Below are 13,625 nucleotides of genomic sequence, written 5' to 3'. Positions count from 1 at the left end.
TATGTTATACCCCCGGGGGTGGGGTGTTTGCCGGCGGGACGCGGGTACTTACCCGTGGTGGTGGTGTTGGTAGATTTGAAGAGCCCCGCGACCCCCTTGCCGTGGAGCCCCCCCGAGCGCAGAAGCACAGCTTTACTCCGCGAGCTCCGCCAGCACACCACGGGGAAGCGGTTCTGCCGGTAGCAGCGCGAGATCTTCTGCAGAGTGTTGTCCTGGATGCTCTGCGGTACAATCAACAGCCCGGGGTAACTGCAGGGGCAAGACAGGGACATTAGGAGAGGGCAGCGGGGAGACCAAGGCTGGGACGTGAGAGGGCAGGGGATGGGGCAAGACAGGAGCCTAGAGAGCAGGGCAGAAGGTGTTGGTTACTGGTCTGGGTTGGTTATGGACGGCTGGGAACTGGTCTGGGTTATAGCTGGGTTGGTTATGGACGGTTGGGAACTGGTCTGGGTTATAGCTGGGTTGGGTACTGGTCTGGGTTATAGCTGTGTTGGTTATGGATGGTTGGGAACTGGTCTGGGTTATAGCTGGGTTGGTTATGGACGGCTGGGAACTGGTCTGGGTTATAGCTGGGTTGGTTATGGACGGTTGGGAACTGGTCTGGGTTATAGCTGGGTTGGGTACTGGTCTGGGTTATAGCTGTGTTGGTTATGGATGGTTGGGAACTGGTCTGGGTTATAGCTGGGTTGGTTATGGACGGTTGGGAACTGGTCTGGGTTATAGCTGGGTTGGTTATGGACGGTTGGGTACTGGTCTTGGTTATAGCTGGGTTGGTTATGGACGGTTGGGAACTGGTCTGGGTTATAGCTGGGTTGGTTATGGACGGTTGGGAACTGGTCTGGGTTATAGCTGGGTTGGTTATGGACGGTTGGGAACTGGTCTGGGTTATAGCTGGGTTGGTTATGGACGGTTGGGAACTGGTCTGGGTTATAGCTGGGTTGGTTATGGACGGTTGGGTACTGATCTGGGTTATAGCTGGGTTGGTTATGGACGGTTGGGAACTGGTCTGGGTTATAGCTGGGTTGGTTATGGACGGTTGGAAACTGGTCTGGGTTATAGCTGGGTTGGTTATGGATGGTTGGGTACTGGTCTGGGTTATAGCTGGGTTGGTTATGGACGGTTGGGAATAGGTCTGGGTTATAGCTGGGTTGGTTATGGACGGTTGGGTACTGGTCTGGGTTATAGCTGGGTTGGTTATGGACGGTTGGGAACTGGTCTGGGTTATAGCTGGGTTGGTTATGGATGGTTGGGAACTGGTCTGGGTTATAGCTGGGTTGGTTATGGACGGTTGGGTACTGGTCTGGGTTATAGCTGGGTTGGTTATGGACGGTTGGGAACTGGTCTGGGTTATAGCTGGGTTGGTTATGGACGGTTGGGTACTGATCTGGGTTATAGCTGGATTGGTTATGGACGGTTGGGAACTGGTCTGGGTTATAGCTGGGTTGGTTATGGACGGTTGGGAACTGGTCTGGGTTATAGCTGGGTTGGTTATGGATGGTTGGGAACTGGTCTGGGTTATAGCTGGGTTGGTTATGGACGGTTGGGAACTGGTCTGGGTTATAGCTGGGTTGGTTATGGACGGTTGGGTACTGATCTGGGTTATAGCTGGGTTGGTTATGGACGGTTGGGAACTGGTCTGGGTTATAGCTGGGTTGGTTATGGACGGTTGGAAACTGGTCTGGGTTATAGCTGGGTTGGTTATGGATGGTTGGGTACTGGTCTGGGTTATAGCTGGGTTGGTTATGGACGGTTGGGAATAGGTCTGGGTTATAGCTGGGTTGTTTATGGACGGTTGGGAACTGGTCTGGGTTATAGCTGGGTTGGTTATGGACGGTTGGGTACTGGTCTGGGTTATAGCTGGGTTGGTTATGGACGGTTGGGAACTGGTCTGGGTTATACCTGGGTTGGTTATGGACGGTTGGGTACTGGTCTGGGTTATAGCTGTGTTGGTTATGGACGGTTGGGAATTGGTCTGGGTTATAGCTGGGTTGGTTATGGACGGTTGGGTACTGGTCTGGGTTATAGCTGGGTTGGTTATAGACGGGTGGGTACTGGTCTGGGTTATAGCTGGGTTGGTTATGGACGGTTGGGAACTGGTCTGGGTTATAGCTGGGTTGGTTATGGACGGTTGGGTACTGGTCTGGGTTATAGCTGGGTTGGTTATGGACAGTTGGGAACTGGTCTGGGTTATAGCTGGGTTGGTTATGGACGGTTGGGAACTGGTCTGGGTTATAGCTGGGTTGGTTATGGACGGTTGGGTACTGGTCTGGGTTATAGCTGTGTTGGTTATGGACGGTTGGGAATTGGTCTGGGTTATAGCTGGGTTGGTTATGGACGGTTGGGTACTGGTCTGGGTTATAGCTGGGTTGGTTATGGACGGGTGGGTACTGGTCTGGGTTATAGCTGGGTTGGTTATGGACGGTTGGGAATTGGTCTGGGTTATAGCTGGGTTGGTTATGGACAGTTGGGTACTGGTCTGGGTTATAGCTGGGTTGGTTATGGACGGTTGGAAACTGGTCTGGGTTATAGCTGGGTTGGTTATGGATGGTTGGGTACTGGTCTGGGTTATAGCTGGGTTGGTTATGGACGGTTGGGAATAGGTCTGGGTTATAGCTGGGTTGGTTATGGACAGTTGGGTACTGGTCTGGGTTATAGCTGGGTTGGTTATGGACGGTTGGGAATTGGTCTGGGTTATAGCTGGGTTGGTTATGGACGGTTGGGAACTGATCTGGGTTATAGCTGGGTTGGTTATGGACGGTTGGGTACTGGTCTGGGTTATAGCTGGGTTGGTTATGGACGGCTGGGAACTGGTCTGGGTTATAGCTGGGTTGGTTATGGACAGTTGGGAACTGGTCTGGGTTATAGCTGGGTTGGTTATGGACGGTTGGGAACTGGTCTGGGTTATAGCTGGGTTGGTTATGGACGGTTGGGAACTGGTCTGGGTTATAGCTGGGTTGGAAAGGGATACTGGGTGACAGATCTGGGTGGGGCTATAGCTGGGTTGGAAAGGGATACTGGGTGACAGATCTGGGTGAGCTTGGGTGGCTACCTGGGTGATCCGGCTCTCACCTGTTACACACGGCGTACATGCGGTTAACGGTGGAGATCCGGAACGGCTCACTCTTGGCACGAGTCAGGCTGTTGCTGAGGGTGCCTAGGCCCATGCGCTGGTAGTCCCGGCAGCATGCCCGCTCAGCCACATTCCCAGAAGCCTTCAGTGTGGAGGCGGTCAGCGTGCTCCTGTCCTGCTCCTCCGACACTGAATACAATATGTATGGATAGCTTTATTTGTAACACACGTGACAAAGTTATAGGACTAAGCGTTACAGACGTAACAGTAACATTAAGAAAAGGAGTCCCTGCCCCGAAGAGCTTACAATCTAAGTGGCAAGTAGAGAGAACTTACCAGAGACAGAAGGAGGGTAAGTGTATACGAGACGTATAGTGCCAGCCAACGGAGCTACCCAAATGCTTCATTAAAACATGGCTTGTACCACACAGCGCATATGCATTTACCATGTAAATAACACATACAATAGTATGACACTTTAGGTACATGGAATATCACAGAGTAGATGACCAGAAGAGCTTGCAATCTAATGCTTAGTACAGCAGGCCAGGGAGGTCATGTAACTTGCCTACGGTCAAAAGTTGTGGCCCATCAAAGGTTAAACTAGATCACCCTCCTCCCAGCAGGGAGCCTCCCCCCTACCTATACTAGCAGAAAGATAACCCCGCTCCCCTCCCTCACCTGACAGGTCGTCCCTCTGCTGCTCCAGCGAGTTCTGGCTCCCGCGCTGGTCCCAGGACGGGGGGGTGTATTTCTTGCGCGTCACGTACTGCCGACCGATCGTCTTCTTGGCGTTCTTCACCAGGTTCTTAGAGAGGGTCCTAGGGGAGGAGGACAGAGCCCAGGAGGCAGGGGACAGGGTAAGTGAGTGAGTGAAGGGGTCCTCCCTCAGCGGTCCCCTCAACACCTGTGACACCCTGCAGGAGATACGCCCGGTCACAGCGTCAGGACTTACTGCCCAGGTCAGCGCAAAAACCTTGTACACATTACACCTCCAGCACCCGGAGAACCAACCAGCAAGTACCACAGCAACAAGCAGTATAACAAAGCCGTGCAGAAAGCCGGAAGGGTGTTGGGGTGTATAGGGAGAGGTATTAGCAGCAGGGTGTTAGGGTGTATAGGGAGAGGTATTAGCAGCAGGGTGTTAGGTTGTATAGGGAGAGGTATTAGCAGCAGGGTGTTAGGGTGTATAGGGTGAGGTATTAGCAGCAGGGTGTATAGGGAGAGGTATTAGCAGCAGGGTGTTAGGGTGTATAGGGAGGGGTATTAGCAGCAGGGTGTTAGGGTGTATAGGGAGAGGTATTAGCAGCGGGGTGTTAGGGTGTATAGGGAGAGGTATTAGCAGCAGGATGTTAGGGTGTATAGGGAGAGGTATTAGCAGCGGGATGTTAGGGTGTATAGGGAGAGGTAATAGCAGCAGGGTGTTAGGGTGTATAGGGAGAGGTATTAGCAGCGGGGTGTTAGGGTGTATAGGGAGAGGTATTAGCAGCGGGGTGTTAGGGTGTATAGGGAGAGGTATTAGCAGCAGGGTGTTAGGGTGTATAGAGAGAGGTATTAGCAGCGGGATGTTAGGGTGTATAGGGAGAGGTATTAGCAGCGGGATGTTAGGGTGTATAGGGAGAGGTATTAGCAGCGGGGTGTTGGGGTGTATAGGGAGAGGTATTAGCAGCGGGGTGTTGGGGTGTATAGGGAGAGGTATTAGCAGCGGGGTGTTGGGGTGTATAGGGAGAGGTATTAGCAGCGGGGTGTTGGGGTGTATAGGGAGAGGTATTAGCAGCGGGGTGTTGGGGTGTATAGGGAGAGGTATTAGCAGCAGGATGTTAGGGTGTATAGAGAGAGGTATTAGCAGTGGGGTGTTGGGGTGTATAGGGAGAGGTATTAGCAGCGGGGTGTTGGGGTGTATAGGGAGAGGTATTAGCAGCGGGGTGTTGGGGTGTATAGGGAGAGGTATTAGCAGCGGGGTGTTGGGGTGTATAGGGAGAGGTATTAGCAGCGGGGTGTTGGGGTGTATAGGGAGAGGTATTAGCAGCAGGATGTTAGGGTGTATAGAGAGAGGTATTAGCAGTGGGGTGTTGGGGTGTATAGGGAGAGGTATTAGCAGCGGGGTGTTGGGGTGTATAGGGAGAGGTATTAGCAGCGGGGTGTTGGGGTGTATAGGGAGAGGTATTAGCAGCAGGATGTTAGGGTGTATAGAGAGAGGTATTAGCAGTGGGGTGTTGGGGTGTATAGGGAGAGGTATTAGCAGCGGGGTGTTAGGGTGTATAGGGAGAGGTATTAGCAGCGGGATGTTAGGGTGTATAGGGAGAGGTATTAGCAGCGGGGTGTTAGGGTGTATAGGGAGAGGTATTAGCAGCGGGATGTTAGGCTGTATAGGGAGAGGTATTAGCAGCGGGATGTTAGGGTGTATAGGGAGAGGTATTAGCAGCAGGGTGTTAGGGTGTATAGAGAGAGGTATTAGCAGTGGGGTGTTGGGGTGTATAGGGAAAGGTATTAGCAGCGGGGTGTTAGGGTGTATAGGGAGAGGTATTAGCAGCGGGATGTTAGGGTGTATAGGGAGAGGTATTAGCAGCGGGGTGTTAGGGTGTATAGGGAGAGGTATTAGCAGCAGGGTGTTAGGGTGTATAGAGAGAGGTATTAGTAGTGGGGTGTTGGGGTGTATAGGGAGAGGTATTAGCAGCAGGGTGTTAGGGTGTATAGGGAGAGGTATTAGCAGCGGGATGTTAGGGTGTATAGGGAGAGGTATTAGCAGTGGGGTGTTAGGGTGTATAGGGAGAGGTATTAGCAGCAGGGTGTTAGGGTGTATAGAGAGAGATATTAGCAGCAGGGTGTTAGGGTGTATAGGGAGAGGTATTAGCAGCGGGGTGTTAGGGTGTATAGGGGGAGGTATTAGCAGCGGGGTGTTAGGGTGTATAGGGAGAGGTATTAGCAGCGGGATGTTAGGGTGTATAGGGAGAGGTATTAGCAGCAGGATGTTAGGGTGTATAGGGAGAGGTATTAGCAGCGGGATGTTAGGGTGTATAGGGAGAGGTATTAGTAGAGGGGTGTTAGGGTGTATTGGGAGAGGTATTAGCAGCGGGGTGTTAGGGTGTATAGGGAGAAGTATTAGCAGCGGGGTATTAGGGTGTATAGGTAGAGGTATTAGCAGCGGGGTATTAGGGTGTATAGGTAGAGGTATTAGCAGCAGGGTATTAGGGTGTATAGGGGGAGGGGGCAACGCGAGAGGGGGAGGGGGCAACGCGAGAGGGGGAGGGGTTAACGCGAGAGGGGGAGGGGTTAACGCGAGAGGGGGAGGGGTTAACACGAGAGGGGGAGGGGTTAACGCGAGAGGGGGAGGGGTTAACGCGAGAGGGGGAGGGGGTAACGCGAGAGGGGGAGGGGGCAACGCGAGAGGGGGAGGGGGCAACGCGAGAGGGGGAGGGGTTAACGCGAGAGGGGGAGGGGGTAACGCGAGAGGGGGAGGGCGTAACGCGAGAGGGGGAGGGCGTAATGCGAGAGGGGGAGGGCGTAACGCGAGAGGGGGAGGGCGTAACGCGAGAGGGCGTAACGCGAGAGGGGGAGGAGGGAATGTGAGAGCGGTGTATGTAGGCGAGAGAGTGAGTGAGAAGGCGAAAGAGAGAGGGCAAGAGGCGAGAGAGAGAGCGAGAGAGAGGGCGAGAGAGAGGGCGAGAGAGAGAGAGTGAGGGCGAGATAGAGAGTGAGGGCGAGAGAGAGTGAGGGCGAGAGAGAGTGAGGGCGAGAGAGTGAGGGCGAGAGGGAGAGTGAGAGGGCGAGAGAGAGAGAGAGGGCGAGAGAGAGAGAGGGCGAGAGTGAGAGAGGGCGAGAGTGAGAGAGGGCGAGAGTGAGAGAGAGTGAGAGGCGAGAGAGATAGCGAGAGTCAGAGAGTGCAAGAGAGTGAGAGGCGACAGAGTGCAAGAGAGTGAGAGGCGAGAGAGGGGGAGAGAGAGAGGGCGAGAGAGGGCGAGAGAGGGCGAGAGAGAGAGAGGGCGAGAGAGAGAGGGCGAGAGAGAGAGTTCGAGTGAGCAAGAAGGCGAGTGAGCAAGAAGGCGAGTGAGCAAGAAGGCGAGTGAGCAAGAAGGCGAGTGAGCAAGAAGGCAAGTGAGCAAGAAGGCGAGTGAGCAAGAAGGCGAGTGAGTAAGAAGGCGAGTGAGTAAGAAGGCGAGTGAGTAAGGCGAGCCAGTAAGAAGGCGAGCGAGAAAGTGAGTAGGTTAGTAAGAAAGTGAGTAAGTTAGTAAGAAACCGAGTAGGTTAGTAAGAAAGTGAGTAAGTTATTAAGAAAGTGAATGAGTTAGAAAGTGAATGAGTAAGAAAGTGAATGAGTTAGAAAGTGAATGAGTTAGAAAGTGAATGAGTTAGAAAGTGAATGAGTTAGAAAGTGAATGAGTAAGAAAGTGAATGAGTAAGAAAGTGAATGAGTAAGAAAGTGAATGAGTAAGAAAGTGAATGAGTAAGAAAGTGAATGAGTAAGAAAGTGAATGAGTGAGTAAGAAAGTGAATGAGTAAGAAAGTGAATGAGTAAGAAAGTGAATGAGTTAGTAAGAAAGTGAGTGAGTAAGAAAGTGAATGAGTAAGAAAGTGAATGAGTTAGTAAGAAAGTGAGTGAGTAAGAAAGTGAATGAGTTAGTAAGAAAGTGAATGAGTAAGAAAGTGAATGAGTTAGTAAGAAAGTGAGTGAGTAAGAAAGTGAATGAGTTAGTAAGAAAGTGAATGAGTAAGAAAGTGAATGAGTGAGAAAGTGAATGAGTAAGAAAGTGAATGAGTTAGTAAGGTGAATGAGTTAGTAAGAAAGTGAATGAGTAAGAAAGTGAATGAGTTAGTAAGAAAGTGAATGAGTAAGAAAGTGAATGAGTTAGTAAGAAAGTGAGTGAGTAAGAAAGTGAATGAGTTAGTAAGAAAGTGAATGAGTAAGAAAGTGAATGAGTTAGTAAGAAAGTGAATGAGTAAGAAAGTGAATGAGTAAGAAAGTGAATGAGTAAGAAAGTGAATGAGTAAGAAAGTGAATGAGTAAGAAAGTGAATGAGTAAGAAAGTGAATGAGTAAGAAAGTGAATGAGTTAGTAAGAAAGTGAGTGAGTAAGAAAGTGAATGAGTTAGTAAGAAAGTGAATGAGTAAGAAAGTGAATGAGTTAGTAAGAAAGTGAGTGAGTAAGAAAGTGAATGAGTAAGAAAGTGAATGAGTAAGAAAGTGAATGAGTTAGTAAGAAAGTGAATGAGTAAGAAAGTGAATGAGTGAGTAAGAAAGTGAATGAGTTAGTAAGAAAGTGAGTGAGTAAGAAAGTGAATGAGTTAGTAAGAAAGTGAATGAGTTAGTAAGAAAGTGAATGAGTAAGAAAGTGAATGAGTTAGTAAGAAAGTGAATGAGTAAGAAAGTGAATGAGTTAGTAAGAAAGTGAATGAGTAAGAAAGTGAATGAGTAAGAATGTGAATGAGTAAGAAAGTGAATGAGTAAGAAACTGAATGAGTAAGAAAGTGAATGAGTTAGTAAGAAAGTGAGTGAGTAAGAAAGTGAATGAGTTAGTAAGAAAGTGAGTGAGTAAGAAAGTGAATGAGTAAGAAAGTGAATGAGTAAGAAAGTGAATGAGTAAGAAAGTGAATGAGTTAGTAAGAAAGTGAGTAAGTAAGAAAGTGAATGAGTTAGTAAGAAAGTGAATGAGTAAGAAAGTGAATGAGTTAGTAAGAAAGTGAGTGAGTAAGAAAGTGAATGAGTAAGAAAGTGAATGAGTTAGTAAGAAAGTGAGTGAGTAAGAAAGTGAATGAGTAAGAAAGTGAATGAGTGAGAAAGTGAATGAGTGAGAAAGTGAATGAGTGAGAAAGTGAATGAGTGAGAAAGTGAATGAATGAGAAAGTGAATGAGTGAGAAAGTGAATGAGTAAGAAAGTGAATGAGTAAGAAAGTGAATGAGTAAGAAAGTGAATGAGTAAGAAAGTGAATGAGTAAGAAAGTGAATGAGTAAGAAAGTGAATGAGTAAGAAAGTGAATGAGTAAGAAAGTGAATGAGTAAGAAAGTGAATGAGTAAGAAAGTGAATGAGTAAGAAAGTGAATGAGTAAGAAAGTGAATGAGTAAGAAAGTGAATGAGTTAGAAGTGAATGAGTTAGTAAGAAAGTGAGTGAGTAAGAAAGTGAGTGAGTAAGAAAGTGAATGAGTTAGTAAGAAAGTGAATGAGTTAGTAAGAAAGTGAATGAGTAAGAAAGTGAATGAGTTAGTAAGAAAGTGAGTGAGTAAGAAAGTGAATGAGTTAGTAAGAAAGTGAATGAGTAAGAAAGTGAATGAGTGAGTAAGAAAGTGAATGAGTAAGAAAGTGAATGAGTAAGAAAGTGAGTGAGTAAGAAAGTGAATGAGTAAGAAAGTGAATGAGTAAGAAAGTGAATGAGTAAGAAAGTGAGTGAGTAAGAAAGTGAATGAGTAAGAAAGTGAATGAGTAAGAAAGTGAATGAGTAAGAAAGTGAATGAGTAAGAAAGTGAATGAGTAAGAAAGTGAATGAGTAAGAAAGTGAATGAGTAAGAAAGTGAATGAGTTAGTAAGAAAGTGAATGAGTAAGAAAGTGAATGAGTTAGTAAGAAAGTGAATGAGTTGGTAAGAAAGTGAATGAGTAAGAAAGTGAATGAGTTAGTAAGAAAGTGAATGAGTAAAAAGTGAATGAGTAAGAAAGTGAATGAGTTAGTAAGAAAGTGAATGAGTAAGAAAGTGAATGAGTAAGAAAGTGAATGAGTAAGAAAGTGAATGAGTTAGTAAGAAAGTGAATGAGTAAGAAAGTGAATGAGTGAGAAAGTGAATGAGTAAGAAAGTGAATGAGTTAGTAAGGTGAATGAGTGAGTTAGTAAGAAAGTGAATGAGTAAGAAAGTGAATGAGTAAGAAAGTGAATGAGTTAGTAAGAAAGTGAATGAGTAAGAAAGTGAATGAGTTAGTAAGAAAGTGAGTGAGTAAGAAAGTGAATGAGTTAGTAAGAAAGTGAATGAGTAAGAAAGTGAATGAGTTAGTAAGAAAGTGAGTGAGTAAGAAAGTGAATGAGTTAGTAAGAAAGTGAGTGAGTAAGAAAGTGAATGAGTTATAAGAAAGTGAATGAGTAAGAAAGTGAATGAGTAAGAAAGTGAATGAGTAAGAAAGTGAATGAGTGAGAAAGTGAATGAGTGAGAAGTGAATGAGTGAGAAAGTGAATGAGTAAGAAAGTGAATGAGTAAGAAAGTGAATGAGTAAGAAAGTGAATGAGTAAGAAAGTGAATGAGTAAGAAAGTGAATGAGTAAGAAAGTGAATGAGTAAGAAAGTGAATGAGTAAGAAAGTGAATGAGTAAGAAAGTGAATGAGTAAGAAAGTGAATGAGTAAGAAGTGAATGAGTAAGAAAGTGAATGAGTTAGAAAGCGAATGAGTTAGTAAGAAAGTGAGTGAGTAAGAAGTGAATGAGTTAGTAAGAAAGTGAATGAGTTAGTAAGAAAGTGAATGAGTAAGAAAGTGAATGAGTAAGAAAGTGAATGAGTTAGTAAGAAAGTGAATGAGTAAGAAAGTGAATGAGTGAGAAAGTGAATGAGTAAGAAAGTGAATGAGTTAGTAAGGTGAATGAGTGTAGTAAGAAAGTGAATGAGTAAGAAAGTGAATGAGTTAGTAAGAAAGTGAATGAGTAAGAAAGTGAATGAGTTAGTAAGAAAGTGAGTGAGTAAGAAAGTGAATGAGTTAGTAAGAAAGTGAATGAGTAAGAAAGTGAATGAGTTAGTAAGAAAGTGAATGAGTAAGAAAGTGAATGAGTAAGAAAGTGAATGAGTAAGAAAGTGAATGAGTAAGAAAGTGAATGAGTAGAAAGTGAATGAGTAAGAAAGTGAATGAGTAAGAAAGTGAATGAGTTAGTAAGAAAGTGAGTGAGTAAGAAAGTGAATGAGTTAGTAAGAAAGTGAATGAGTAAGAAAGTGAATGAGTTAGTAAGAAAGTGAGTGAGTAAGAAAGTGAATGAGTAAGAAAGTGAATGAGTAAGAAAGTGAATGAGTTAGTAAGAAAGTGAATGAGTAAGAAAGTGAATGAGTGAGTAAGAAAGTGAATGAGTTAGTAGAAAGTGAGTGAGTAAGAAAGTGAATGAGTAGTAAGAAAGTGAATGAGTTAGTAAGAAAGTGAATGAGTAAGAAAGTGAATGAGTTAGTAAGAAAGTGAATGAGTAAGAAAGTGAATGAGTTAGTAAGAAGTGAATGAGTAAGAAAGTGAATGAGTAAGAATGTGAATGAGTAAGAAAGTGAATGAGTAAGAAACTGAATGAGTAAGAAAGTGAATGAGTTAGTAAGAAAGTGAGTGAGTAAGAAAGTGAATGAGTTAGTAAGAAAGTGAGTGAGTAAGAAAGTGAATGAGTAAGAAAGTGAATGAGTAAGAAAGTGATGAGTAAGAAAGTGAATGAGTTAGTAGAAAGTGAGTAAGTAGAAGTGAATGAGTTAGTAAGAAAGTGAATGAGTAAGAAAGTGAATGAGTTAGTAAGAAAGTGAGTGAGTAAGAAAGTGAATGAGTAAGAAAGTGAATGAGTTAGTAAGAAAGTGAGTGAGTAAGAAAGTGAATGAGTAAGAAAGAAGGAAAGTGAATAAGTGAATGAGTGAGAAAGTGAATGAGTGAGAAGTGAATGAGTGAGAAAGTGAATGAATGAGAAAGTGAATGAGTGAGAAAGTGAATGAGTAAGAAGTGAATGAGTAAGAAAGAGAATGAGTAAGAAAGTGAATAGTAAGAAAGTGAATGAGTAAGAAAGTGAATGAGTAAGAAAGTGAATGAGTAAGAAAGTGAATGAGTAAGAAAGTGAATGAGTAAGAAAGTGAATTGAGTAAGAAAGTGAATGAGTAGAAAGTGAATGAGTAAGAAAGTGAATGAGTAAGAAAGTGAATGAGTTAGAAAGTGAATGAGTTAGTAAGAAAGTGAGAGAGTAAGAAAGTGAGTGAGTAAGAAAGTGAATGAGTAGTAAGAAAGTGAATGAGTTAGTAAGAAAGTGAATGAGTAAGAAAGTGAATGAGTTAGTAAGAAAGTGAGTGAGTAAGAAAGTGAATGAGTTAGTAAGAAGTGAATGAGTAAGAAAGTGAATGAGTGAGTAAGAAAGTGAATGAGTAAGAAAGTGAATGAGTAAGAAAGTGAGTGAGTAAGAAAGTGAATGAGTAAGAAAGTGAATGAGTAAGAAAGTGAATGAGTAAGAAAGTGAGTGAGTAAGAAGTGAATGAGTAAGAAGTGAATGAGTAAGAAAGTGAATGAGTAAGAAAGTGAATGAGTAAGAAAGTGAATGAGTAGAAAGTGAATGAGTAAGAAAGTGAATGAGTAAGAAAGTGAATGAGTTAGTAAGAAAGTGAATGAGTAAGAAAGTGAATGAGTTAGTAAGAAAGTGAATGAGTTGTAAGAAAGTGAATGAGTAAGAAAGTGAATGAGTTAGTAAGAAGTGAATGAGTAAAAAGTGAATGAGTAAGAAAGTGAATGAGTTAGTAAGAAAGTGAATGAGTAAGAAAGTGAATGAGTAAGAAGTGAATGAGTAAGAAAGTGAATGAGTTAGTAAGAAGTGAATTGAGTAAGAAAGTGAATGAGTGAGAAAGTGAATGAGTAAGAAAGTGAATGAGTTAGTAAGGTGAATGAGTGAGTTAGTAAGAAAGTGAATGAGTAAGAAAGTGAATGAGTAAGAAGTGAATGAGTTAGTAAGAAGTGAATGAGTAAGAAAGTGAATGAGTTAGTAAGAAAGTGAGTGAGTAAGAAAGTGAATGAGTTAGTAAGAAAGTGAATGAGTAAGAAAGTGAATGAGTTAGTAAGAAAGTGAGTGAGTAAGAAAGTGAATGAGTTAGTAAGAAAGTGAGTGAGTAAGAAGTGAATGAGTTACTAAGAAAGTGAATGAGTAAGAAAGTGAATGAGTAAGAAAGTGAATGAGTAAGAAGTGAATGAGTGAGAAGTGAATGAGTGAGAAAGTGAATGAGTGAGAAAGTGAATGAGTAAGAAAGTGAATGAGTAAGAAAGTGAATGAGTAAGAAAGTGAATGAGTAAGAAAGTGAATGAGTAAGAAAGTGAATGAGTAAGAAAGTGAATGAGTAAGAAAGTGAATGAGTAAGAAAGTGAATGAGTAGAAAGTGAATGAGTAAGAAAGTGAATGAGTAAGAAAGTGAATGAGTAAGAAAGTGAATGAGTTAGAAAGCGAATGAGTTAGTAAGAAAGTGAGTGAGTAAGAAAGTGAATGAGTTAGTAAGAAAGTGAATGAGTTAGAAGAAAGTGAATGAGTAAGAAAGTGAATGAGTAAGAAAGTGAATGAGTTAGTAAGAAAGTGAGTGAGTAAGAAAGTGAATGAGTTAGTAAGAAAGTGAATGAGTAAGAAAGTGAATGAGTGAGTAAGAAAGTGAATGGTTAGTAAGAAAGTGAATGAGTAGTAAGAAAGTGAATGAGTAAGAAAGTGAATGAGTAAGAAAGTGAATGAGTAGTAGAAAGTGAATGAGAAGAAAGTGAGTGAGTAAGAAAGTGAATGAGTAAGAAAGTGAATGAGTAAGAATGAATGAGTAAGAAAGTGAATGAGTAAGAAAGTGAATGAGTAGAAAGTGAATGAGTAAGAAAGTGAATGAGTAAGAAAGTGAATG

The 13,625-nt window shown here is 43.6% G+C and overlaps 1 protein-coding gene across 1 annotated transcript in view; it reads right to left on the bottom strand.

Annotated features, from left to right (window-relative positions):
* The window catches only part of SBF1 (SET binding factor 1), a 332,728-nt gene that overhangs the window by 132,217 nt on the left and 186,886 nt on the right, over positions 1 to 13,625 (bottom strand). The window contains 3 exon segments of the mRNA XM_075598895.1: positions 53 to 249; positions 3,070 to 3,259; positions 3,752 to 3,891. Of these exon segments, the coding sequence (XP_075455010.1) occupies positions 53 to 249; positions 3,070 to 3,259; positions 3,752 to 3,891 (527 nt within the window).

Source organism: Ascaphus truei, chromosome 5 (genome assembly GCF_040206685.1).
Source record: "Ascaphus truei isolate aAscTru1 chromosome 5, aAscTru1.hap1, whole genome shotgun sequence".
NCBI classification, from domain to species: domain Eukaryota; kingdom Metazoa; phylum Chordata; class Amphibia; order Anura; family Ascaphidae; genus Ascaphus; species Ascaphus truei.
The sequence above is the reverse complement of the archived record's forward strand: the minus strand, read 5'-3'. Positions and strand labels throughout refer to the sequence as shown.